Below are 27,959 nucleotides of genomic sequence, written 5' to 3' on the forward strand. Positions count from 1 at the left end.
TTAGCCAGTCACAATAAACCACTGCCTTAAACTCGAGAAAATATGAACTGCCACCACAAAGATGGCTGCACGCCTCCACCCAAGCAGGCTATTTCTAGCTCGAAGCCACGCCCCCTCCCATGCGGCAACTACCACATGTTCCAGTGCTGAGCTGCCGGCAAAGCATAGGAGTTAAGGGGCCAAGATGGCGGCGCGGTGGGGAGTCGGAGAGGAGACTTTAACCATCGGAGGAATGGAGCTCTTCACCGCCGGTGGCCCTCTTCAGGTACGCTAATGTTGCGTGGAAGGAAGCAGGAACCCAGTACGTCCTGAAGCGCTGCCTGTCCGTGCTTAGGGAGCCTGTATTTCCTGGCTGCCGGTGACACGTGGATGGGAGACACGCGTGTCTGTAGGATCCGCCCGATCCAGGCCGCTGTTACAGGATAGAGTAGCGTGTCCTCCATATGTGACGCAGCTCCCCGGCTGCCATGGGACTGGGCGCTTGTGGCTCACAGGCCTTTTCTGATCAGCCGACTCGCCTGACACGTGGAGACTGTGCTGTCTGCTGTGCAACTCTCCCTGTGCAGCGCTCCATGGAACTTGTGCAACTGTCGCTGCGAGCATCGTGCGTGGCTAAAGTTTGGCCGCCTGGGCTTGCTGGGAGCTGTTCTTTAGCTGCAATTGGGAAGCCTCAGCCTTTGGCCTGTGTAGTAGACCTTAGAATTCAACGTATGCCTCTTCTGAACTGTAACTCCCACTTTCTGGCAGCTGTGATTGGGGTTAAATGGAGTATATGTAGATAGACATGTGAGTGGGACCTGGATTGGTGCTCCATGCGCTGCAGTGCATTGGATAGGCAGCAGCACCCATGTAGTTGGTGTCAGTAGAGGCACATGGAAGTGTAATGCACATGTGTGAGATGGGTATAGAAACACAGGCCAGGTGCTATTTGGATCATGTCCTGTTCTTAAGCTGTGCAGCACCAGAGAAGCATGTAGCCAGCAGGCTGTGGGCCTTTAGTGTTTACATATATGCAACTTGATTGTTTAGATTGTACTGATTTGTTGATAAACTGCCCCTGGTTGGGTATGATTTCAGGTTAGGTTAACCACCTAATGCAGGGTTACCAGGTTTAATTTTAAAAACAAGCCCAAAACTAGCCAAGCGGCACTTCAAAAATAGCCCACTGTGCAGTCAAAAAAGTTTAAAAATTAAATAAATATATATGAAAAAAATGCATTTTTGACTACAGAGCCTTGAAGTATAGGGGCCCTAATACATATACAGTTTCAATAAATATTGATAAAACAGCTGAACCTTTAAAAAGAGCCCAATATCTGGTAACTCCCGACTTCTACAAAAGTCCGTCCTATTGCATGCTGGGTATTGTAGCATGGGTGTCCGCAGAAAATCTTCCAGCGGGGGGCAAGTAAACTAATCCAGGATTCAGTTTGGAATACAGCCAGGATTCTGCCTTTTTCAGCAGGATTCGGATTCAGCCGAATCCTTGTGCCTGGCCGAACCAAATCTGAATCCTAATTTGAATATGCAAATTAGGGGCGGGTAGGGAAATAGCGTGACTTTTTGTCGCAAGATTTTTTCCCACTTTTTACTTTGCTGCCCCTAATTTGCATATGCAAATTAGGATTCAGATTTGGTTCTGTATTTGGCCGAATCTTTCACCAGGAATTCGGCCGAATCCCAAATAGTGGATTTGGTGCATCCCACTGAAGATGAACCCATTCATGACAATGCAGGAGATAACATAATTAAGACTTGCCATGGGGTGGGAAGTATAAAAATGTTTTGTGCTGTTGGGAATTAAATTTACAAACAATTTCTTGGAACTATCTGGAGAAGTCAGGGTGGGGCAACTGCCCCTCTTGCCCCTTTCTGCGGACACCCATGTATTGTAGTCTTACATGAAACTTAGCAGTTGGCAAATTGTTAAAACAAAAATTACATTACCCAACATGCACTTGGAGACACAGGATTGGCACATTAGGGCAAGAAAAAACTTTGGCTAGTTTCCAAAGTACAAACCAGCCAAAGGCCCATAATGTAGCCCAAATCCGTACCTTGGCCAGTTTGTAGTTTCACAACACGCCAGGGCTTTAATTTAGTAGCCCAATTTGGCTGGAAAACCCCCCAACCTGGCAACCCTGACCTATTGTGAAGATGTGAGATTTATTGGAACTTCTGGTATTCTCAGAATATGTAGAAACATTAGTGCAGAAATTGGCATAAATGTCCCAATTAGTACATGCAGCCATAAATCGCACACCCATATTTGCAAAGCATAATCCTTCTGTGGGTGCCAGCCCATGCGTCAAACAGTTCAGAGAAAAAACTGTGCACAAATTGTAGCAGATAGGTCCAGTTCCAGGGCACTGATTCTAAGGGGTTTGTATATCCCCCCTCCTCCCATACTCTAAAAATATGCAGGCCACTTCATTGGTTGTTCAAACTGGCCAAGGTATTTGTGTGTGTGTCCTTAGACTGTAAGCATCACTAGGGAGACAACTTGCAAATGATGAAAGGCTTTTTTCTATCAACACTACATTAATAAAGACAGATGATTAAAGCAGAAGGAAAGCTCCAAGACAGTTTATTGCCAACAAAATTAGCCACAATAGTGCAAGCTATAACGCTATATTTATTCTGCAGAATACTTTACCATACCTGAGTAAAGCACTCTAGACACTGTTTGTTTAGGATAGAAGCTGCCATATAAGCTTGGCGTGACATCACTTCCTGCCTGAGTCTCTCCCTGCTCACTTACAGATCTGAGCTCAGATTACAGCAGGGATGGGAGGAGGGAGAGGAGCAAACTGAGCATGCTCAAGCCCTGCCCTGAAGGTTTATGCTGAAAACAGGAAGTCTGATACAGAAGCCCATGTGTACACATTAAAAGCAAAGAAATGCTGTATTTCTTTTGATAGAGGACTCTGAGCAGCATTGCTCTGAGGGTTTACTGGTGTATTTATATAGACCTTTCTGATAAAGCTTACTTAGTTTTAACCTTTCCTTCTCCTTTAAAAGGCTATCTGCATCCCAAAACTTTTTGTTATGTAATAAAAAGTTATACTAATCTAATTTCACTATGCAGTCATAGTTTGCAAATGATTTGATGTGCTTGTACTGAAACGATATAACAAAATCCTTGGCAAACCTAGAGGGGAACGGACTTCTGTTACATTGTATGTAAAGTGTCACTGCAGAAACAAAAAGGGATGCACCGATTCTGCTTTGAGTTGCTATTCTATTTACAATGTTTGTAAACTGGAATATTGCTTAGAATAGAAGAGCAGGATGCCAATGCTGTGATACAATTTCCTACACGTTCAGCAGTTGTGTATATATTCCTGGCTGGTTAAATGTTTGTTTCCCAGCTACACTAAGTAGACGGGAAGGTTAGTTGTGACTAATATCTGAGCCAATATGGACATGTGATCTCCATTCAGAATGCTGCCAGTATCCTATGTGTGTGCCCTAGTCTTTGCTATTATTGAGCAGGGGTTTCTGTCACTAAAGGCCCACACAGCCTCATCACCTCCTAAACTGCATTAAAGTGGTGGTTCACCTTTAAGTTTTAGAATGTAAGAGAATGGCTAATTATAAGCAAAGTTTCAATTGGTCTTAATTATTTTTTTTTATATAGGTTTTAAATTATTTGCCTTCTGACTTTTTCCAGTTTTTAATTGACCCCCCATCTAAAAACAAATGCTCTGTAAGGCTACAAATTAATTGTTATTGCTACTTTTTATTACTCCTCTTTCTATTCAGGCATCGCCTATTCATATTCCAGTCTCTTATTCAAATCAATCTGTGGTTGCTAGGCTAATTTGTAGCCTAGCAACAATATTGCTGAAATTGCAAACTGGAGAGCTGTTTAAACCACAAATAATAAAAACCAATTGCAAATTCACAGAATATCACTCTCTACATCATACTAGGGATGCACCGAATCGGTTCGGTATTCAGCCTTTTTCAGCAGGATTCGAGCGAATCGAAAAAGGCATGCTTGCTATACGAATTATCCAAACTATTAGTGTACAGAATTTGTCAGTCTACACTTGACTATGACTATAACTATGACTTCTAGCTATTTTCCCAGTACCAGTAGCACCAGAAAATGACAAACATTGATCTGTTTGTTTTAGAAACGCTACTATTGTCTAAATAAGCTGCTGTGTAGCAAAGGAGGCAATTGAAATGCAGCTAAATTGACAGGTTAAATAGCAGATAATAGGTAAGCTCTGTAAAACGCCATTATTTCCTCTACAGTTTATCTTCTGTGTAACTTTAGCATTTTCTTGCCCCTATGTCTACACAGCAGATTTATTTTATGATACTATATAACTATAGTAGTGTTTCTGAGTCAAACACATATGTTTTACCAGTCTAGGACAACCGTACGTTATATTTTAATTTCATTAAAATAAGTTTTGTTTTTTGTTACTGTTCTTTTAATCCTAAAGATTTTGTGCCCTCTAGGTACAGCAGAACTACCTAAGAGTAGTTCTGCTGCACCTAGAGGGCACAAAACCTTTGGGATTAAAGGAACAGTATCACAAAAAATAAATAAACTTATTTTAATGAAATTAAAATATAATGTACGGTGAATAGGCTGGTCGGGCTATTTTATATGATCAGAGAGAAAGCGCATCTATGTATAAAGTATAAATTTAAATCACAAGCACGTTGTCATTTTGTTAGAGCTTTATTCTTGCTTAGTGTGACTGTCAGGCGTCTAGCCTTGGTTGTTTGGGTTCTGCTTGTGGATGCAGTAGAGAATAATAAAATAGAAGGAACAATCCAGTACATGAGCAATTGGGAATCCCCTCAGCTTTGCAACTGTGCATGCAAATGATTAGGAATGAACCAAGGTGAAAGTTTAAAATGCTAGGGTTTTGTTGTTGTTCACACTCTTTAAGGTTTCTGAATGGAATAGAAACTGCCACTCTCCAGTTGTTGCTTAGCCTCAGCTTTAGGGCCACATGGCATTCTCTGTGGGAGTTTTATTTGGGTCTCAGTTTTGTATTTCAAGTTGTGGCGAGCTATTTTGGGGCTTCCCACTGTGTTTGAACTTTTTGTTCCCAGTTAAAGTAACAACCTGTATAAATGTCCAACATTCTTCTTGTAATGGAGGTTAGGAATCCAAGAATATTACTGTTACTTGGGAAACCGAGCACATGCTTCCTTCTCATTCACAGGACTGCTACTTGTTTCCTCTGCTCCAAATTGTAAATCGATAGATAAAAATGTATACATGGTGCTAACGCTATTCACACTGAAGTTATTCAGGCTGCATCTGTCTGGCTCCCAGCGTCCGTTAGTCCTTGTTTCCAAAAAAAAATAAAAAAATAAAAATATATGAAAATATGTGTACATTGTAGTAATGATCTTGACTTCTCTACAGTTCTTCTGTATAGAGATGAAGTGATGAATGACCTATCTTTGCTCTTGGCTAGGCTTTGGCCCATTTGCAGAGTCCATTCCAGCCTGGTTCAGGAAGGAATTAAATGTTATGTAAAAGTTATCGAAACCCTATTCTTTGAAGCTTGGGCAGCTAGTAAAGAAGAGTTAGTAGGCTCTGTGGTATAATTTTATAACTTTTTTTTTTTTAATTTTAGGCAATGATATAAAATTAAGAATTTTGACTGGTTAATGCGTCCTGCAGAAACCCATATGAATTGGCCACATATGATCAATATGTGTATGGGCTGTTAATGGAAAGTAATTTCTATTGCTATGGTTATGAAACGTTGTGGTGTGTTAACTGCAATCTAATGAGCTCTACATAATGCATTTAATTCCTCCAGTGCAGCTGCCCAACTCATTGTTCCTACACTGTATGAGATGGCTTTCCCTTCAGCCAGAAAAGCCTTATTTTCAGAGCTAAAGCAACCCAAAAATAGAACCCCAACACTGCAAAACATTATCTATGGGATTTTGGTGCACGGTGAATAGTTGAGAAGTGTTTGGCAGTTTGTCCAACTCCAAAAATACAGTATTTTCAAGGAAACCAAGGGTCCTGGGGCAGTCACTTTTAATGTAGCAGCCCGTATTTCCATGCCATTCCTTCTTTGCAACATTGCTCATTTCCTATCATTTCACCTCAGTCCCACAATAACTTTACCATTGAGGCCATATCTTTGAAACCTCTGCTTCCTTGTCACCTTCTTAGCAAACCCAATTCGTTCTTGAAACAATGGGCTACTTTTACTTGTTGCAAAAATAAGAAACCTTTTATCTCTGTATTCCTATGAATAAATGTGGAAGCTGATATCCTGCTTTAAATCTCCCCTATCCAAAAAAAATTTTCTTTGATTCAAAATGAAGCCCCATTAATTCACTGGCCTTATGATTAAAATTGCTACAGTGTCTGCTTGTCTTTAACAAGTAGTAATTGGCAAATCAACCGAAAAGTATAAGGACATAGGTTATTGTCTGGGCAAAATAATCCTATTATGTATTTCTAGTTCTGTGAGTGAGTTGCTGTGTTTCTTACCTCAAAGGACCTTAAAGGAGAAGGAAGTTCCCTGGGCGCAAAAACCCTCTCCCCTCACCTGTGTTGCTCCCTCCTCCCCCCTGGCCTACCTGTCCCGCCAGGCAAATGCCCCTAACTTTTTACCCACCCCTCTGCGCAGGTCCAGTCCACGGAGTTCACAGGCGCCATCTTCTCCCAAGTGGTCTTCTTCCTGCTTTGACCGGTGTTTTTGGCGCATGCGCAGTAGGAGCATTTACCGGTACGGATCTACTGCGCATGCGCCAAAAGTCACTACGTTTTCCGATTTCACTTTGTGACATTCGGCGCAGTAGATCCGTACCGGTAAATGCTCCTACTGCGCATGCGCCAGAAGATGCTGATTAATCCAGGAAGAAGACCGCTTGGGAGAAGATGGTGCCTGTGAACTCCTTGGACAGGACCTGCGCAGAGAGGTGAGTAACAAGTTAGGGGCATTTGCCCGGGGGGACAGGTAGGCCAGGGTGGAGGAGGAGGGGGGGCAACACAGGAGAGGGGGGGGATTTTTGCGCCCAGGGGGTTTCCTTCTCCTTTAAATTGACTTGGGTTTAACACCAGAAATAGGTGCTTCCCTCTGCATTATGTAAAGGTGGCCATACACGGGCCTATAAAAGCTGCCGTCACAGTCGGCAGCTTATTGGCCCGTGTATGAGGCCCCCCAATGGAGATCTGGCCGAAAGTCGTCCAGATCTCGATCGGATGGTACTAAAAATCCGGTCGAATCGCGGCCGCATCTGTTCGTTGATGCGGTCCCGCGATCCGACTGCCCGTAAAGCCACCATTAGGATCCGATCGTTGGGCCCTAGGGACCATGATCGGATCAGCCCGATATTGCCCACCGAATATTCGTACGATATGATCTCTGCGTCTATGGCCTCCTTAAGGCTAGGGATGCCATTTTGTTTGCTGTAGAGGACTATCCATTCTGAGCATGAGATCCAAGTGCTGCAGTAAGCTTAGCTCTTGTGTAAATGTGGCTAATTGGTAGGTTGTGTACAGTTGAATGCAAATGTGGGAAGGGGAGCAAGAAGATTGCAAGTGGGCTTTCCTCCTCCCATTTAACTTGGTAAAACTCTTGTATAGGGCACTGTTGGCTTTTATTATATTGGGATAATGCAGGCCTGGAACGTGCATTAGAGTCCTGCAGCGTGTCGGGTACCCGCGGGTTACCCGCAAAAACCTGCGGGTTGTGGGTGGAAGTTTCGGGTGCTAGTATAGATGCAGGTCGGGCCGCAGGTCTTCTCAATATCGATTTCTACTCCGTTTTTCTGATCACGTCTACTTCCCATGTAGTTTTCGGTTTACAATGACAGCACTTCCTGATTCTTGATGCTCAGCGGGTCCGGTTTGCGGATAAGGTACTTGCGGGTAAGAATGTGGGTCCGGATTGCAGGTTGGGTACGGGTTCCAAAAAATGGACCTGCGCAGTACTCTAATGTGCATAACAGGGGAGTTCAGTCATTTTTATCATAGGGCTGCACTCCTTTGGAATCCTTACAGAACTCCTTTGGGCTATTATTAGCCTAGCTTTGTTTGCCCTATGTGTGTGCATATATTTTAATATACCTGTACTATTACTTTCATTTGCAATGTGGCATGCGATCTATTGTGCGCAGCACATACAGTCCCCAGAAGTATAATTGTACCCCCTCGTATAAATGACTATAGCACTTGATTAGATTTGGCTCTTTATGGCTAAATCCCATACCGGTGAATGCACAGAACACTGCTGAGTATAGCGCTTCTTCCTTCAGCCAGTTTGCTGTGCCATACACTTTCCTTTGATACTAAACTATGAACTGCTGGGGGGAAATCCTGTGCCCTGATCTCTATAGAGATAAGTTAATTTAGCTACACATGCTTCTGTTCTTCCCATCACAGAGTAAATAATGAATATGGGCTAGATTTGTTTTATAAATTTGAGGGAAATGAAAAATGCAAAACAGCTGAAAACAGTTGTGGGGAAAAATACAATGAAAAGTGTTAATATTTTAATTTTACTAATTTTAGTTTGATGTTGTTGGTATAGATCTGTATTTTTTTTCCCTATACTTCTATATAGCGAATCCAGATACATTTCATCTCCAGCATTTCAACTTGCTATTAAATGTTCATATACAGGTATGAAATCTATGATCCAGAATGCTTGGTTGTGACCAATATTGCTTCAGGTGAATTACCAAAATAGACTGCTCCCTGCCGCAACCAAAAACCTGTCTGCTGGATGTAAAATTAATGCTGAAGATGCATCTTTCTTTAGTTGGAGTTATGCCAATGACATGTACCAATTATTTTAATGGCATTCAAGTGAAAATACTACCATTATTATCTACATTTTATATTTCCTTGATTTTCATGTGCAATGGTTGTATTTTGCCAACATGTGTCGCAATTGAATTATCTTGTATGTTTCAGTGCAATGTCCTGGAGGACCATGAGTCTTGTTCTGGTCTTTCAGACCTCAGCCTGGATGCAGGAGGATTCCTGGGAACTTTCCAGGGCTATGTGGATCACTCTATCATATCTATCATTGATGATACAGGTGCACTGGCTGAGGTAGGTCTTTAATAGCGACTGAATGGTTTCCCCACATCACATGCTACCTGATGAAGAGATTCTTTTTAGTGTAAGATTGCTGAATTTAGATGGAACCCTTTGAGACCATTCTGTTCCTAATTGTAGAACAAAGGTCACTTTGATGAGGAGAATGAGCTGTCACTTCTGAATGCTCTAACAGAGATTCTGGACAATGCCGATGATGAGAATATGTCTCCGTTTGACACCATCCCAGATACTGAACTACTCGTTTCCCCAAAAGACAAAGAAAACGCTACAGTAAGTTTTAGCACATTGATGCATCTATGTTCATTAAGTGGGTGGTTCACCTTTAAATTAACTTTTAATATGTTATATAATGGCTACTTCTAAGCAACTTTTTCAATAGTCTTAATTTTTTTTTTTATTATAGTTTTTGAGTTACTTGCCTTCCTTTTACTCGTTCCAGCTTTCAAATGTCACTGAACCTAATCTAAAAACAAATGCTCTGTAAGGCTACGAATGTATTGTTATTGTTACTTTTTATTACTCCTCTTTCTATTCAGGCCTCTACTATTCATATACCAGTCTCTTATTCAAATCACTGCATGGTTGCTAGAAAAATTTGGATCCTAACAACCAGCTTGCTAAAATTGCAAACTGGGGAGCTGCTGAATCAAAAGCTAAGCCACTCAAAACCCACAAGTAATAAAAAAAAAAATGAAAAAATTGCAAATGGTCTCAGGATATCATTCTACATCAAACTAAAACTTCACTCAAAAGTGAACAACCCCTTTAAGGATATATAGCAGTAGGCTCTTTTTATCAGTTGCTTATTTGGAACCAGTTTCTTCATTGGACGGTCTGTTTTTCATTTTAGCCATTTTAAAAAAAAAATTTATGCATATCCAGCTTTAATATCTGCTTTGTTAATGGTAAAAGGGATACAGTGCAGTCAAGTATCAAATCAGCATTAGACACTGCTTCAAACTCTAACCCACTGAGTAGAATTTTGAATTCCTCCTCCGAGAAGAGACTACTTGTATAAATGGAAAGAGAAAAGTAGGCTTTTTGGCATGACATACATGTATATATGTCAATGTACACTTTTTAATAGAATAAGATTGTGTGTGTACACCATTCTGAAAGATCCGCAACACCGGGATTTTTGTGCAAAACATAAGTGTTCGATTCATGTGAGCATATACAGCATTTGGCTCATATAAATATAATGTTTTTGTTGTGCACACAAATCCCGCTGTTGCTCGCCACTTGAAATGATATATGATGCTTTAATGTGCACCTGGGTATAGGATAAAAGTGGAGTGCCATAATATAACTAGGGTGTATTTTGCTGCCTTTTTTCACAAATTTGTATTTCTTGGATTAGCCTTGCTGCAACTATTCTCATTTCGTCTAAAGTGCCTCATTTCTGGAACCTTTTCTCCAGTTGCAGAGATTTCTAAGTCTATCGCGTACACCGACTGATCGAGCGGTTTCACCTTTGGATGAACAACGCGGAATTAATGGCAAGGTAAGAATTTTTAAGCATTAGAGACTCAAATGTAATCGTATTTATTTTTGATTTAAGCAGAACTGCATTCAAGCTTGCCCAAATTTATTGAGCTACAGACTAGCTATGATGAAATTTTATGTTTCCGATGTATAGCCCATCCTTTGTCAAGAATTTCTTTGAAATGTTGAATATTAATGCAAACCAGTCTGTGGCCAAACTCTCTAAATGCATGAAAAGGCTGCTCCTGTTACACCAGAGCGTGTTATCTGGTGACATCCAAGAAAGAAGAGCACTACTAAAATATAGATAAAAAGATTTGCTGCAATAAAAAATCTTACATATGTTGTGTATGCAGCATTTGCCAGTTGGCTTCATCTGTGCCAATTAAATGCAGCCCTGGTTAAGGACAAGGAGTGTTGGGTTTAATTCACATGTTCTACATTTCTAAGATTACGTGTTTTTTTTTTCTTTTTCTTCTTCTTTCAGCAGCAACAATTAGGCCCTGTGACTCTGACATGTCCATCTAGCAGAGCTACACAAACTTCATTTTTATATCCATATTCTAAATTGTACACACACTAAGGATAGAAGGACAGGGCAATAAACATGTCTGTCCCCTAAACTTGTGAGTTTTCTGAGGCATAAAGATTAAGTGATGGGTAGTGGTAAACCACAGCTTTCTCATACAATCATTTTAATGGGTCTTTCTGTCTTGTATTAATATGTTTAGCCAAAATTTTAATGTTTAAACATACACCCTTATGCCAAATGTCTTCTAATTTTTTTTTCTCTTTTACAGTTTGACACATCAGGTCAGAATTGGGAACTGTTTACAGAAAATATCAGTTCTACACCAAAGAGACACAACAGGCAGAGGAACACGAGGGGATGTCTAACACGGAGGTTAAAATCAGAGCTTACCCAACAGCGAAGTGATGGGGAAGATGAAGAGTTCCCAAGCCCAGAAAAAAACTTTGAAAAAGACAGCACTGCTGTAGATTTTGAATCGGAATTTGCTGTAAATTCAGTAAACAGGGAAAATGTGTTTGAGGAGGAGGTGCTTATGAAGAGAATACCTTGTATAATTAATACAGAAAATGTTGCTCTTAATGACCTTGTGAAATATATGCACCCATATTGCCTTCCATCAATTGCTGCTTGCATGGACCCTAAAGAGTCTGAGATTGAGGATAACCTCAATGAAGGAATATTTCTTGAAATTGTAGCAAATGGAAAATGTATTAAATTGCCAGTGGTGATTGAGCCAGCAGAGGAGATGGAGTCCGAAGGTTTAGAAGAAAAAGTCTGTCTTTCAGGGGGAAAAAATTCAGATGTTGAAATGCAACAATCTTCTGAAGAACAGTGTGGATCGCTACAGGATAGTGATCAACATTTAGTAAAAAGTACAGATGAATGTACACAATCGGTGCAGGAACCAATACTTCTTGACTGCAAAGAAATTTTGCCAATTCTATCCTCTCAGGGGGAGGAACCCACATTGGAGCCACAGCAAAAGGACATTGTGGAAAACGAACCTAAATTTGAGCCTTCTTCAGAAAACAATGGTTTAAGCCAAACCATTTTCAAACAATGCAATGATTTTGGCACAAAAGGGAATGAGCTAGCAGAGTCTGGTCCTATAAAGAAAGATAATGAACCAGAAGCTTGTGTTAAAGAACATGCGGCACAGAAGGGGAAGAAATCTGACAAAGTATGTCACGGCAGCCAAAAGTCCAAGCTGAAAACGAAAAAGAAGACGGTTGAATGTAAACAGCAAGATGTTGTTGAGAAGATGACGCTACCGAACAACCAGCCTCCTGTGTGTGTGAATAACCCAGTAGTGCAGGAGTCAGATTTTCTAATAAAACAACTAGAGCAGGTGAAAATGGAGACTCGGTTGGAACTAAGGTCTTCTAAAATGGTCAGAGCGAAAGCCCGATCAAGACAAAACATGGATAATTCCAATGCTTCAGTGAAGAAACTACACAACGGTAAGACTAAAAAGATAGAGAAGCCCGTTGCCATAGAAAATGAGCAAGCAAAGAAAAGTTCAGAAAATACTGCTTCAGAGAAAGATTTAGCTCAAAACAATGTAGAAATGGTATGTGAACAAGCTGAAGGCAAATCGGATAAACACATAGAAGGGAATACAGTGTTAGATGACAAGACTGTCCATCAACAAGAGGATGAAGGTAAAGATTTCCTTCCAAATATCCAGTGTAAAGAGAGTCTTGATTTGGATGAGAAGAGCACAATGAAAGGGGAGGTAGAAAATGACCCTAATGCACTACAGATGTCCAAACCAAAGTCCCTCAGTTTAAGTGAGTACAGGATGCGAATGCAACATCGCAAACCGAATGCAGAGCAGCGAGACAATGAAAGTAAATGGCCCTCCATTCCTGAGCCGCCAACTGAACTGGCAGAAATCCCTTGTTTGGTTGTACCTGGAAAGGAAGAGGTTTCTTTGAAACCATCCAAAGTAAAGCCATTAGAGGAAAAACCCAGGGCTGAAGAACCATCTGGCTTGGAAATCTCATCTAGCTCTGTTTCTGCAACATCTTCACAGCCAGTACTAATTTCAGAAGCTCTGCAACCGAAACAGCCTGATATGCAGGCACAAACTGTTGCTATGGACATTGCTCCTTTCAGCGTGACTTCCCAACCAAATGTTCCACCACCTCCTTTTTATACACCTGCGTGGCCTTCTGTTCCCTTGCAACCCCCATACTATCCAAGTATACCTCCTCCAAATGCAGTTACATTTGCAAACGGTGTACCACATGATCCCTTGCACACACTACCTATGCCTCCACCACCTGTTATGGCTTGGCCTCCATTTCCGCCACCACCATTTGCAATGGGTCCTGTTCCATCTCCTGATATGCCTCTCTTGGGTGCGGGATTACCTCCTCCACCACTTCCTTTTTGGCCACATCTACCAATGCAGCAAGGTTTACCTGAAAGAGGTCCACCATCTCTGAGCACTGATGGAACCACTGCCATGCCTCCAGTTGCTTTTAGTGACGTTAATAAAAATATTGACTCTCACTTGTCTAAAGAGACCTACGTTGCACCGGTTAAACACCATAGTCAGAATAATTCTGCAGTCAGCAGTCAAAAAAGAAAGAAATCTGATAATAGTGGATTAATTTCAAAGGATAGGAATACCAATGACGTAGCAAAACCTCCAAAAGAGTTCATTAAACAAAACACAGTGCCCCTTAAGCAGTCTGAGACTAGAACATCAAAGTTACCTGCAGAGAGCCACTCTGACCTCAGGAAGTTGGATCTTTCTAAATCTGCTGGATCGGCGGCGAAGATGCTGGAAACTATGCCAGCAGAGCCAAAAAAGGTAAATTTGCAGGATCCAAACATCAAGTTTGCAAATCCAGTGGTCTTAAAGATCATGGAAATTCTTAAGAAAGCTCAAAAACTAGGTTTTCAAATAAACCCTCAGCAACCTTTGCAATCTGGAAGTTCAAAATCGGGAACACTTCTCCCCTGTCCCTTAAAACCAATTCAGAAGCCTTGCAAAGAACAAGGAAAAGTAAATCCTAAGCGTCTGACCAAAAGTCTTGACAAAGATCCCATCCTGGAGAATCAGCCAAAAGGTGAACCTATAAAAATAGCATCTGATATGCAGAAACAAGGGAAGGTTGAAAGTTCACAGGTGCCCAGTATCCACCCAGTCCAACAGAAAATATCCATAGATGCCACCCCTGGAGACACTAGAGCTGATGGGAACATCAAGATCACTTCAGCAGTTGCAAATGATCCGCAGGCTCCTGTGGAAAACTTCACTTGTGAAGAAGGCAAGTGTGTTTTGTTTGGTTCTGCCTGTTTTGTGTTCTTTCTTATTCTGGGTGGTAAAATAAGCTTTGTTGTTTCTGTAGGTATTGAAGCTACAGATCTAACCAGTCTTCTGGAACAGTTTGAAAAGTCTGAGGGTAAATGTTTCATATGTATTCTTATATAAGTTTAAAATGTGCAGGATTTCAGCAGGCTATCAAAGTCCTTTGGCCTTGTCTTATTTTAGTAGATTAGACACCCTTTGCAAGACTAAGACTGTGCACATGCTCTGTGTGGTCTGGGCTGCTTAGGGATCGTCATAAGCAAAGATGCTTGAGTTCTGCATGGCTGGGAAGTAAGGTGGGAGCTCCCCCTGCTGTTCATAAGCATGATTGGTTCCCTTCAGAGCAGTTAGGGAACGTCCTATCCACAGCAGTAAATGAAGGGAGAATTTCACTGCATACAGTCAGGTTTCTTATAAAAACGGTACACATTTTTTAATTAAAGTATATTGGAGATAGGTTTCTTTTTCATTAAAGAATTGAAGAATGGAATTTTTTTTTTTTTTTTACTTTTACATGCCCTTTAAGCAACATCTTATATCAAATTAAGTGGTATATTCTTATAAAACTGGTATATATAGGCAAGAAAATATTACCCTTTTACACCTCTTGCCTTGAACCACCATTTTTTTTCATGGTTGCCTGTGTGTTGCCTCAAAGATTACGTGACCAGAAATACTGCAGCTCTAACTGTAACATGAAGAAATGTGGAAGCAAAAGACAAAACTCAAGTTTTTGGCTCATGTGACCTAACATGTATGGTTTGTTTGTGTGCACCGTCCTAGCATCCCTGGAGCAGCCCTTGTTTTTAAAAAATGGCAATTTTCTATTTATGAATACCCAATGGCACATACTACTAAAAAGTATATTATGAAAATGGTTTATTTACATGAGGTAGGGTTTTATGCAATATATGTTTATAGAGACCTACATTGTTTGGGGGGTTATAGTTTTCCTTTAAGTACATATTCTGACCCTGCTGACTCCCAGATAATAGGGTACACAATTGACACATTTTTCCATATTGCATTTTTGCTGCTTTCTCTTTCACACAAGCTCTATGTTAAAGTAAGTGTTTCGCACTTCTATTTGAGCACAGGCCATGACAAGCCGGTCAGCTGAACCACTGAAAGATCTAAATAATGTAAATTGAATTTGTATATGTGGAGGTATAGAAAGAGGTATTTTATAAATGCTTTCTAGCTGCTCACTTTCCACAAAGCCGTTTAACAGGTTTGGTTCTTTACAGCTAACAATGAGGAACGACACACACAAAGTCCTGAGTTAAAAGTGGCTGTAGGAAACTCTGGGTAAGTATGAGAGTTACCCTACAGCTATATACCTGTGTCTCCAGCAGGTTTGAAATACCATAATGTCTGTCCTTCATATGCATGAAATTTGCATTTTATGCACAGCAAGAATCTTGGTTTTCTGCTGGTAGAAAGTGTGTATAGATGGGGCACAGTTTACTGAAGTAGCAGCCAGCTGATGTCTAGAGCTTTAACACCTCCTTATCTAAGAACTGGGTTCAGCAGATCACTACTACTGTTTTATGTCTTTAGTACTTGCACCATTTTGGATTGATGTCCTTTTTTCATTTACATGGGGCAGTAATGTTATAGTATACATGGTATGCAATAATTTGTTCCCTTCTAGAAACGCCACATAAAAGCCAGTCCGTACCAAGGACATTGATAAGATTTGATAGAAATAAAACTGGTAGCTTTTTTTTTTTTTCTTTATGTCAATAACAAGAGAACATAAAATCAGGAAGGAACAATGTGCATAGTTTGGTATAGCTGTTAATGATTTAAGCTTTTAATACCATGGCTTAAGCATTACGCAGATATCTTCTATTCCCAGGTTCGAAAGACCAATGGAGAAGAAGGTACTGGACAGACTTCTGGCTCCTGAGTTGGCCAGTACTGCTGGTAAGAATACTTTTTTTTTTTTAGGCTGCATATTCCCACACCCTATGACTTTTGTTTGGTTTAAGAATGGAAATATGAGAGAGTGTTTAACATTATCAGCTTGACAAACCACATGCGCTCATGAGATTCTAATAAGTTAAGGTGGCCATACCCGGGCAGATTAAAGCTGCTGTTATCGGTCCTTTAGACCAATTTGGCAGCTTATCTGCCTGTGTGGGGGCTTCCGACGGGTCTTCTCGATCGATATTTGGACACGATTAATTGGGAAGGTTTAATTTTTCTGGTGATAGACCTGTTGGAGCCCATTGCTCCTCGTTGTAATACGGTCATTCAACCCTAGGGCCGAATGTTCAGAATATAGCCCTGCTGGTGGCGGGCATATCTGGGAAAGATCCACTTGTTTGGTGATGTCGCCAAACGAGCGGATCTCATAGTGTATGGCCAGCTTTACACTGCTGTGATTCCAGAGGATAAAGGCTTCCTACCTCTCAAGCTCTTGAGTATTCAAATACACAGAATAGCCTCTCAAACAATGTTTGATTCAAGGTGCTTAATCGATTCAAAATGGCATAATGTCTTTACTGCTAATCCTATTACAGGGTTAACTCCACCAGCAACTCCACCGCATCAGATGTGGAAACCAGCAATTGCTTCGTCTCTGACTGGAAAAGCAAAACCACTACATGGAAACTTCCAAGATCGAGCTTGTACTTCTCCACTAAAGGCTGCAAAGTTAATTGAAGCAAAGCCTCTTCCACAGTGTAAACTACGTAACAAAAGCACAGTGATTGCTCCTGTTTACGCACAACCTCCTATCCACGTGGCATCGGGTGATCACGACTATTGTATTCTTGCCACCGGCAAGTGTCCAGTTGCTGCTTCATCTGCCCTTACACAATCCGAGCCTGAAACTGTCAACATAACCCAGCCTTCCCGATGGAATGTTAAGCATCACCAAAATATTACTATAAAGCCTATAGTGCCGTTTAATAAAAGGGTTCAGAACAAATTGTGTCCGAATCAGGCCACAACTCTTGAAGTGTGCAACCAAAGTATTCCCTGTGGAACCAACAAGTCTGTACCATCTCATAGTAATAGCCAGAAAAATACCAATGATCCACTAGATCATAGGACTAATGTAGTAGAATCTGTGGCAGAAAAGCACCCAGGTTCAGTGTTAATGTCTCCAGATGCGTCACCTTGCCGCAGTGAAGACTGGGAGACCAGAACTAGTGTTAGAAGGGAAGATACTGCTTTTTCCCGGAGATCTTTGCGCTGCTACAGAAGATACAGAAGTTCTCCTAGCCCTCAGAAATCCAGCCGTAGCCGTTCTTGTAGCGCAGATTCTTCATGCTCTTCATCCTCTTCAAGTTCTCACTCAAGATCTCCTCCATCAAAGAGGCAGAGAATGTAAGTTTCGTGTCTTGAAAATTTTTCCTCATGTCCTAATAGTCCCTATCCAATACTGTTATGGGATTGTCAGCTCTTATATTTGCTGTGAAACTTTCCTTCTATTGGTTAAAGTTATTGCAAAGGTGTTTATACATTAGGAATTCAGCTTGGGTTGCCTTAACATAAAGCTGGCCATAGACGCAAAAATTCGTACGATCGGACTTTCCCATCTCCAGACCTGCCACTAACCAATCAGATCAAATAAAGTAGTAAAAGAACAGATCAGCCGATGTTCTGCCCCTGACAGCAATCGTACGAAAGTTATGTCCGACCAAAGCTGGTGACAGTCTCCCTCTGATAATCATACGATTGGCATTACATGCAGAGAAATTACCCGCAGCCGACAAATCTTTTAACCTGTCCGATCTCTGACGGACGAAAAATGTCGGGACTCTCCACACATGGTCCGAAAATCGTACGAATCCTTGATTCGTATGATCAGATCTTTGCGTCTATGACCAGCTTAAGTCTGCCATGTTCTGTGCTTGATGGGACCAGTAGGGGTAACTAGGGGTTGGTTTCCATTCTGCTTTAGTCTTAGAAAGTTGTATCAGTCTCCTGCTTAAGTGGAGCATTCAGTACAATGTCCCTATCACATAAACATCCCCATTAAAAGTAGCAAATAAAATGATCAATGTCTGTTTCATTGGAGAAAAGGGGCACAGATCGAGTAGTGCTGACTCCACACATAACACTCTAACTGGAAACCTCATCCGTATTTGCGGTACAACCCATACCAGAACAATCATTATGTAGGATTTATGCAGTTTAACAATTATCACTTTAACTGCTTATAAACTTACCTGTGGGGGGGGGGGGAAGGAAATATTAAAGGAAGTAAAAGCTTGGTGTGGCAACTCCACTTCCTGCGGATACTTTTCATATTCTCTTGAACTGCTTACAGTGTTCAAACACCAGCAAAGCTATTTTCGCTTTCACTGCACAAGTCTTCCAAAAGACATTTAGACATTCGTTGTTCTCTGCCTCCATCTTCCTTCCATAATAGCGTCCCGTTGCATTTGCTGTCCTCTGGGCGAGCTGGCGGCCAGCTAACAGGCACAATTCAACTCACTGAGCAGAATGCAGTGTAAAAGTTTTCAACCCATATTCATTTTCCTGTTTGTCCAATCTGACATAGTGCACAATATTACCTGCAAATATATTGCATTTATAAATCCCCCACCCCCTGCTGGCTGTTATAAACCCAATATGATAACTTATTCCGTGTTTATTGAGAAGCTCATAGTCTATACAAGTAGGCTAAATTTGTAAAGGTCAGTTATTTTAAACTTTTTTTATTTTTTGAGGTTAATTAAGGGACTTTATGTTGGTAGCAAGTAGGGATGCACCAAATCCACTATTTTGGATTCGGCCCGAATCCTTCACAAAAGATTCGGCTGAATACCAAACAGAATCCTAATTTGCATATGTAAATTAGTGGTGGGAAAGGGAAAACATTTTTTTACTTCTTGTTTTGTGACAAAAAAGTCACACGATTTCCCTCCCGCCCCTTATTTGCATATGCAAATTTGGATTTGCTTCAGCTGGGCAGAAGGATTCGGCCAAAACCGAATCCTGCTGAAAAAGACCGAATCCTGGATCGGGTGCATCCCCCTAGTAGCAAGAACCCACTTCTGTGTGCAACACACTCTTCTTGAGTTCTATTTAGGCTCAAATTTGATTGCAGGTCCACGTGTCTATAAGAGTTCTGCCGGGCTACAGCTTATAATTGGCATTACACAAACCACAGCCAAGCAGTTCAAAATATAAAATATTAAATTTGCTGATAGAATCTTTACTGGTCATGTGTACGTATGGTTGCCACCTGGCCTGTAAAAATGATGGTTGATCCCAATGTTATTAAAAGGGAAAAAAGATAAATATATAGGTAAGCATTGCTTTCTTTCAGCGCAGAGGTCCTGCTAGAAAATGAATTCTTGGTCCCTTTGTTCTGTGGATGTTTGTAGTGATATATCTCCCTCTTGTGGCGACTTTTATCTCTTCTAACTTGTGAGCAATGTAATAGGATACCAGCACAATCCCTTTAATGCTTATGCCCCTATATATTCAACCCAATTTGATGTTGATTATATTATAATAAAAAAAAAAGTGACTGCTGTAGTTTTTCAGCAGTTTGATCAGTTCTGCTGGTCATTACCTGTGACCCTGACTAGTCGCAAAATAGAATAATCTAATGACAGTCCATGCAAGAGTAAATTTCCCCTTTTAAGGAGAGAGCATTGTATGGGTAATTTGTTTGTGTGCCTATAGTGAATGTATAATTGCTGAGGAATTCTCTCCAGTATAGGCATGTTTGTCGCATAGGATTAAAGAGATACTGACACATTGCAATAAAAATCATAGCAACATGTCCGTATCAAGTAGTTCCTAGCCCTCGAATAATTTCCCTGAAAGCCCCCCTCAAAGGCGACCCAACCCCCCTACACTCCTGTGATTTTTATAGGAACGTGTCGGTGTTGCTTTAACATAACTGCCATGTATTGGAACTGCACATCATTTACAGCTGTGTATAAGGGTGCAAAGTCCTTGAAAACACGGAGTAGATCCTGTCTCTGCATCCTATTCCAGACTTAATCTGCTCATACAGTTCGGTCCATAAATATTTGGACAGAGACCACTTTTTTCCAATTTTGGTTCTGTACATTACCACATTCAATTTTAAATCAAACAACTCCCAATTTCCCAGCTGCCCCAGGTCATGTGACTTGTGCCTGCACTTTAGGAGAGAAATGCTTTCTGGTAGGCTGCTGTTTTTCCTTCTCAATGTAACTGAATGTGCTTTAGTGAGACATGGGTTTTTATATTGAGTGTTGTTCTTAGATCTACCAGGCAGCTGTTATCTTGTGTTAGGGAGCTGTTATCTGGTTACCTTCCCATTGTTCTTTTGTTTGGCTGCTGGGGAGAAAGGGAGGGGGGTGATATCACTCCAACTTGCAGTACAGCGGTAAAGAGTGATTGAAGTTTATCAGAGCACAAGTCACATGACTTGGGGCAGCTGGGAAATTGACAATATGTCTAGCCCCATGTCAGATTTCAAAATTGAATATAAAAAAATGTTTGCTCTTTTGAGAAATGGATTTCAGTGCAGAATTCTGCTGGAGCAGCACTATTAACTAATTAATTTTGAAAAACACATTTTTTTTTCCCATGACAGTATCCCTTTAAACCACTGCTTGGTTGCTAGGGTAACTTGGCTCTAGCAACCAAATAGTTGCTTGAATTCCAAACTGGGGAGCTGCTGAACAAAAAGCGGACTCATTTGAAAACCATAAATTGTTTATACTATGTTTAAAGGCAAGCAGCCCCTTTAACTGCCAGTAATAGATTCTACAATCCGCATTGAATCCTCTTTTTGTCTTGTCTATGTGGCTAATCGACTATAAGCATTTCAATGATTTTTAGTGGCTTAAGTCATGTGCTGCTGAATAGGTCCACAATTATGAACTTCGCAAGGATCGATCAAGACTGCAGGTTAACTGCTCAAGCTTAGTGTTTATTGTTAACACAACATGTTTCGAGTCTCGTAGGACTCTTTGTCAAGTGGGATCAAAGAGTCCTACAAGACTCGAAACATGTTGTGTTAACAATAAACACTAAGCTTGAGCAGTTAACCTGCAGTCTTGATCGATCCTTGCGAAATTTTTTACTTCCTTGTTTTGTGTGAAGCGATTTCCCTCCCTGCCCCTAATTTGCCTATGGAAATTAGAATTTGGTTGAGCCTGGCAGAAGGGATCCGAATCCTGGATTCGGTGCATCCCTAGTAATAGTGTGAGGGCTTGAATACATCTGTGCATGACATTTCCATACAGTTGCTTGCATGCACATTTTTGTGCTAAACCTCTCAAGGGCAGAATGAGATCTGTTATATGTTGAATGGGTCTAATGATGCACATGAGGCAAAGCCACTATTTTCCCTTTATTCCCACGTAACCATGTATTTATGCAGATTCACTGGAATCTTGGAGGAAGTTGTATCATTTAGTCCCTTGATTGTTACCCCACAAAATATCTTGCTGACAGCAAGTTCAATGCCTATGGATTTTTTCTTCTCTAGTTACAGATCAAGAAGTCGCCACAGGTCTCGCTCTTCCTCCCGATCTAGATACCATGGCTCAAGCAGCAGGTCTTGGTCATCTTCGTCCTCATATTCCTCCCGCTCCTGCTCTCCATCCTCAAGCTGCTCTGGCTCCCGCTCTAGATCCCCCTGTCGCCGGAGGTACAGGAGCAGAAGTAGAAGGTAAGATGTCGCATGTTCAAACTTGACTGCTTTAACACAGGCTTAGCTATAGGGTAGAAACATAGTCCTGCTGTTTTGCTTTGGCCGTTTTGTAAGGTCCATACGAGTTCTCTCGTTCCTGGCTTAAACATTGGTTTCGTTTGTCAGGTGTGAGTCTCGAGAGAGCTGTAACAGGCAGAAGATCCAGCACAAGGAACAGGCAATAGTAAGTATTTCGATACAATAGGCCCTTACAGAAACTTGAAATGAGAAGTCGTTTTATTTCTTGGGGAATTGCTACCAGTTTTGGAAGATAAACGGTGTTTGGCCAAGCAAAGAGTGGTTATGGCTGCTCTAGGTTCTATGCTGAAAATAATTTGGGCATCTTTTTAACAATGAAGTGTATATAATTAATTAATTACCCAATGATTGCTGTTTCTTGACTGCTGTAAGGAGAGCATTGCAGCTCTGCCCCTGCAAAGGAACTTCTATGGACATCCATTCACTTTGTAAGTCGTACATTTATTAGTGGACCTGTCACCCAGACATAAAAAGTCCTTTTCAAATTAAACATGAAATCCCAATTTTTTATTTTTATTAAAGCATTCATAGCTGTTGTATACTCGTTTAAAAATCTCAGCTGTCCATCAAATATTGTCTGCCCCTCCTCTATGCCTTAGACTTGGAGGCAGTGCAGACAATTACTTTCACTTTCCATTCAGCACTTCCTAGATGTCACTGCTCCCCCACATTCCCCCCGTTCTCTTTACCATTTAATTGTGTAACCAGGACATGGGGATGGACATCAGGTCCCCCATTCTGGTGCACAAACAAGATTCTGAGATGATACAAGACTTGTCTTAATAACCGTGTCCACAAAATGGCTCCTGCCTGCTTGCTATAATTATGACATCCCAGACTGAAGGAAACAAAATTCCAATAATTTATACAGTGTAATTAAAGTTAATTTTGCTTAACTAATGTATTATAATGGGTTTTGGGGTGACTGGTCCCCTTTAAAGGGCACCAATCTAAGCGCATGCCTGGGTTGCACTGTTCCATTGTGTAACAATTACATTATTGTAATAATCCTAGACTAATGCATAGAAACTCTGGGCGTACAAAAGCCTACTTTTGAATCTTAAAAGCGTGATATTGATCCGTTTATAATTATTCTGACTTTGCAGGAGGAAAGGAGAGTCGTCTACATTGGAAAAATTAACAGTCTCATGACAAGAACTGAGCTCAAAAGCAGATTTTCTGTTTTCGGGGAAATAGAGGAATGCACAATTCACTTCAGGGAGGAAGGGTAAGAATATTATAATTTTCCCACCCCCGTATTTGTTGAAACCAAAGCGTGTGACAAGGTTAGTTTTGCATCTTTAATTTTTAGGTGTGGACATCTACCTGCCTTATACTAGCTTTAATGTAGGGGAGGGGATCTTGGTTTATTATACCAGAAATATGTACTACCAGGTGACACAGCCATGGAAGAAGTAATGCAATAGACCATGTGTTTTTTACAAGGAGCCTTATGCCTTTGAATGGTTGTCTCTTTTGAGAGAAACTCAATCTTAGCTTGTTCCATAAACGATCTTGCCTCGTGTTACATGACTTCGTTCACAGGGAATGTGACACTGAGAAAGTGTTTCATAAAGGGGAACTAAACCTTTTGTGCTGCCCCTTCTTCCGTCCCCCCACTCACTTCCACCATGACTTAGAATTATTTCATCTCTGCCCCCACACTCTGATGTACAGAAACTGCTGGAAAAATACAAGAGGTCCTCTGCACTCAACCCATTATCAATATATTTAAGACAGAGACATTTTGTGCATACTGCTACTGAAAAATGCCTTACCCTTTAAACAAAACAGGGATTTTGCAGGAGGAAAGGAGAGTCGTCTACATTGGAAAAATTATGAGACGGTTCATGAGACAGTTCTTGTCTCATGACAAGAACTGAGCTCAAAAGCAGATTTTCTGTTTTTGGGGAAATAGAGGAATGTTTGTCCATATATTGCAATATATTTAAGCTGGCCAACTACGTCAAAGTCATCCCATATCTGGCCAGTCCTACGCTCAATTTTCATCTGATTCATTAAGAATTCAATTGCTTCATTATACATTTTAGACAGTTTTACTTGCAAGTTATTCGCTTCTTTCAAAGTAAAACTCCCAAACTTGGACTGCTGGAAAATGTATGATGAGACATGTTATTAGGTACGTAATCTTTTTCAAAAGTTAAGGTGGCCATACACGGGCCGATATAAAAGCTGCCGACAGACCAAGTCGGCAGCTTATTGGCCCGTGTATGGGGCCCCCCGACGGGCTTCCTCGATCGAGATCTGGCCGAAAGTCGGGCAGATCTCGATAAGATGGGACGAAAAATCCCTTTACATCGTAGCCGCATCTGTTTGTTGATGCGGTCCCGCGATCCGACCCCCGTTTCCCATTCGTTAGGATCCGATCGTTGGGCCCTAGCGCCCACGATCAGATCAGCCCGATATTGCCCACCTCAAGGTGGGCATATCGGAGAGAGATCCGCTCGTTTGGCGACATCGCCAAAGATCCGCTCGTTTGGCGACATCGCCAAACGAGCGTGTATGGCCACTTTTAGTGGGCAGGGGTACGGAAAATGCAGGATGAACATTGTGTATTGGTTAGAGATGCACCGAATCCACTATTTTGAATTCGGCCGAATACCGAACCGAATCTGTGGGTGGGAAGGGGGGGAAAACCACATTTCATATGGTCATATGACAGTTAAAAAACATACAATATCCTGTGTATTCTTATAAATGTTTAAAATGTAATGATTCTTGTAATGGTAAATTCATTTTCTGCAAGGTGTGCTGTTAGTGTTCATAAATAACAATAGAGCCATCACTCAGCTGTTACTGTATATGACGACTGCTGAGGCATGCAGTATGGCAGTTTATGCAAGGTACAATGTATTTCTATGTAAAATATTTATATTCCACGTTTGCTATTTCAGGAGCAGCATAAATAGTGCTGACTCCTAAGCAATACTCTGTAAATGAACCCAACAGCACCCAGTAGGGATTGAATAGATACAGGGATAGGTAGCTACTCATGCAAAGCATTTAGAAGTTAACTGTGCATGCTACAGTGTATATAGAATTCTGCTCATTTGCCCACTTGTCTTTTTCATGGCTAGTGATAACTATGGCTTTGTCACCTACCGCTACACTTGTGAAGCCTTTGCTGCCATAGAAAACGGCCACAAGCTACGGCTTCCAGACGAGCTGCCTTTTGACCTCTGCTTTGGCGGCAGGAGACAATTCTGTAAGAGCAGTTACGCTGATCTGGGTAAGTGTCTATTGCTTGAAATTTCCTCTTGTCGGCCCTTTTCTTAACGTGTGCTGGAGGGCAAACGTCCTGTAGATTCTAAACGGTGTACTGGTGTATAGAAAGTCACGTGATACTAAATGAAATACTATAAATTTGATGCCATTCACTTGGTAGTTTGTCAGTCTGTAGTCTATCGAAGCCAAATTTTACCATCAGTGTAAAAATAAAAACTGTGTAAATAGGCTGTGCAAAACAAAAAATGTTTCTGATATAGTTAGTTAGCCAAAAATGTAATGTATAAAGGCTGGAGTGACTGGATGTGTAACATAATAGCCAGAACACTACTTCCTGCTTTGCAGCTCTCTTGGTTTCCATTGATTGGTTAGCAGGCAGTAACCAATCAGTGACTTGAGGGGGGGGGCACATGTTGCTTTTTGAATCTGAGCTGCATGCTAATGATCAATTGCAAGCTCACTCAACAGTTATGTACCATGTGCCCCCCCTTAAAGTCGCTGACTAACTCCAAGTTAGAGAGCTGAAAAGCAGGAAGTAGTGTTCTGGCTATTATGTTACACATCGTCACTCCAGCCTTTATACATTACATTTTTGGCTAACTAACTATATTAGAAACATTTTTTATTTTGCGCAGTTTTTATTGTAATACTGAACAATCCCTTTAGAGGGTCAGTACACCCCCTTGTTAAACGAATAGAGCATGTGCCTAACATACTCCTGACAAATCTGTGGTTTTTGTTCTATATCAGGGGTGTCCAAACTGCGGCCCGAGGGCCATATGCGGCCCAGGATGCATATGAATGCGGCCCAGTTTGGTTCCCGAGGAAACGTCATGTCGCAAAGGATTTAGGAGGAGGGGGGACTCTGCCCATTGCCGAGTTAATAATAATATAATAATAAGTCTATTTAATATCCAGGTGTCCCATATTCCAGTGTATAGCTCCATCTGGTTATCCAACTGGCATTGTAGTTATTTTCTGTGTATTTCCTTTACTTTTACAAGTCAAACATGTTTGTGTATTTCATGTGTGGCCCCAGACAATTTTTCTTTTTCCAATGTGGCCCTGCGAGCCAAAAGTTTGGACACCCCTGTTCTATATGGAGCTTAAAAATAAATTGAAGCTACTCGCGTTTGGTTCTTCCAAAGTAGACTAGTGATGTGCGGGCCGGGCCAATACCCCCCTTTTCCGGGTTGCAGGTTGAGCTCTTCGGACTGCTCTACCCCATGACCTTCCAAATTCCAGCTTCCGGGTTCAACTTTTATAGACTCGTGCCTCTCGCCCCTTTTGTGATGTCATCGGCAGGGTGGGTCGGCGCTGGTCTATAAAAGGAAACCAGAAGTCAGGCGTGGGCGGGTCAGGAAAAGCCCAACCAGCACATCACTAAAGTAAGCCATTCAATTTCCAGAAAGCTTGGGATCATGCTCTTGATTTGCTTTCCTAGATCTGGGATTTTTACAACTTTGGGGGGGGGGGGGGGGAATCTGAGTTTTCGGTTTATTGAAAAGTAGAAAACAAACACATGGGGTTAGAGTTGCAGACTGTGACCTGATATCCATTACATTTAAAGCGGTGATCCCCAACCAGTAGTTCTTGAGCAACATGTTGCTCTCCAACCCCTTGGATGTTGCTCCCAGTGGCCTCAAAGGAGGAGCTTATTTTTAAATTCCAGGCTTGGAGGAAAGTTTTGGTTGTATAAAAAACAGGTGCACTGCCAAACAGAGCCTCAATGTAGGTTGATAATCCACATAGGGGCTATTAAATGGCCAATCACAGCCCTTATTTGGCATCCAAGGAACATTTTTCATGCTTGTGTTGCTCCTCAACTCCTTTTACTTCTGAATGTTGCTCACGGGTTCTAAAGGTTGGGGATCCCTAAAGCAATACAGTCTTGGGTATTGATCCGTGAATTAAGAGATATCAGTCTGTTCTATTGTGGAGCATGATGATTTACTAGAGGGATGTCCCCTGCCTGTTATAATATCCAGAGAAATGGTTTATAACCTACAGTCCTCTTGCTATTAAACTGCTGCTCCCAGCATGCCCTGCTACATAACACCCATAAGGTGAAGATGCCAGTACCTAGGACTCGTGCGTGTTACTATTGTAAGCAGACTTTTTTTTTTTTTTTTTATTAATAAAATATAATTTTATGTTTCTGTCCCAGATTCAAACAAGGATGACTTTGATCCAGCGCCCATAAGGAGCAAATTTGAAAGTCTAGATTTTGATACGTTATTGAAACAAGCCCAGAAGAATATCCGGAGGTAACGTTAGGAGCAAGTGCTCAAGCAAAGAGATCAAACCTATAGAGTCTATAACTATTTACCTCAAAACACTGGATATGGCCATTCACTAAAAAAAGCATGACAATGCTGTTCAAGGAAAAGCGTGCCCTATTTTTTTTTTTCTAAAATAAACAAGAAAATCGTAATAAAAAGGTTTAAAGAAAATTCGATGTTTTTTAATGACATTTGTTTTTCTAACCTATTTAACAAATGCTCAAAGTGCATTGGGAATAAAGTAACTATGTCTATACTATATGATAAATAAATCACTATGCAGATTTAAAAATAAAATCAATAAAAAAGATGAACTAGAA

General features: G+C 41.1%; 1 protein-coding gene across 3 annotated transcripts; it reads left to right on the plus strand.

Annotated features, from left to right (window-relative positions):
• The first annotated feature begins 107 nt into the window (after positions 1-107).
• On the plus strand, positions 108-27,959 carry LOC108697434 (peroxisome proliferator-activated receptor gamma coactivator-related protein 1). 3 transcript variants are annotated; one of them, XM_018227462.2, is made up of 14 exons: positions 108-265; positions 8,924-9,064; positions 9,191-9,343; positions 10,494-10,577; positions 11,359-14,371; positions 14,453-14,506; positions 15,660-15,720; positions 16,274-16,341; positions 16,941-17,751; positions 21,869-22,051; positions 22,199-22,256; positions 23,218-23,339; positions 25,210-25,361; positions 27,525-27,959. In XM_018227462.2, exons 1-14 carry the CDS (start codon positions 185-187, stop codon positions 27,626-27,628), a joined length of 5,085 nt encoding a protein of 1,694 aa, XP_018082951.1. In that variant the 5' UTR covers positions 108-184; the 3' UTR covers positions 27,629-27,959. The 3 variants fall into 3 exon arrangements, 2 of the variants coding, with proteins under 2 accessions (XP_018082951.1, XP_018082952.1); XM_018227463.2 differs by lacking the exon at positions 14,453-14,506; XR_005962893.1 differs by lacking the exons at positions 22,199-22,256; positions 27,525-27,959 and having other exon boundaries at positions 25,210-25,348.

This window comes from Xenopus laevis, chromosome 7S (genome assembly GCF_017654675.1).
Source record: "Xenopus laevis strain J_2021 chromosome 7S, Xenopus_laevis_v10.1, whole genome shotgun sequence".
In the NCBI taxonomy this organism is placed as follows: domain Eukaryota; kingdom Metazoa; phylum Chordata; class Amphibia; order Anura; family Pipidae; genus Xenopus; species Xenopus laevis.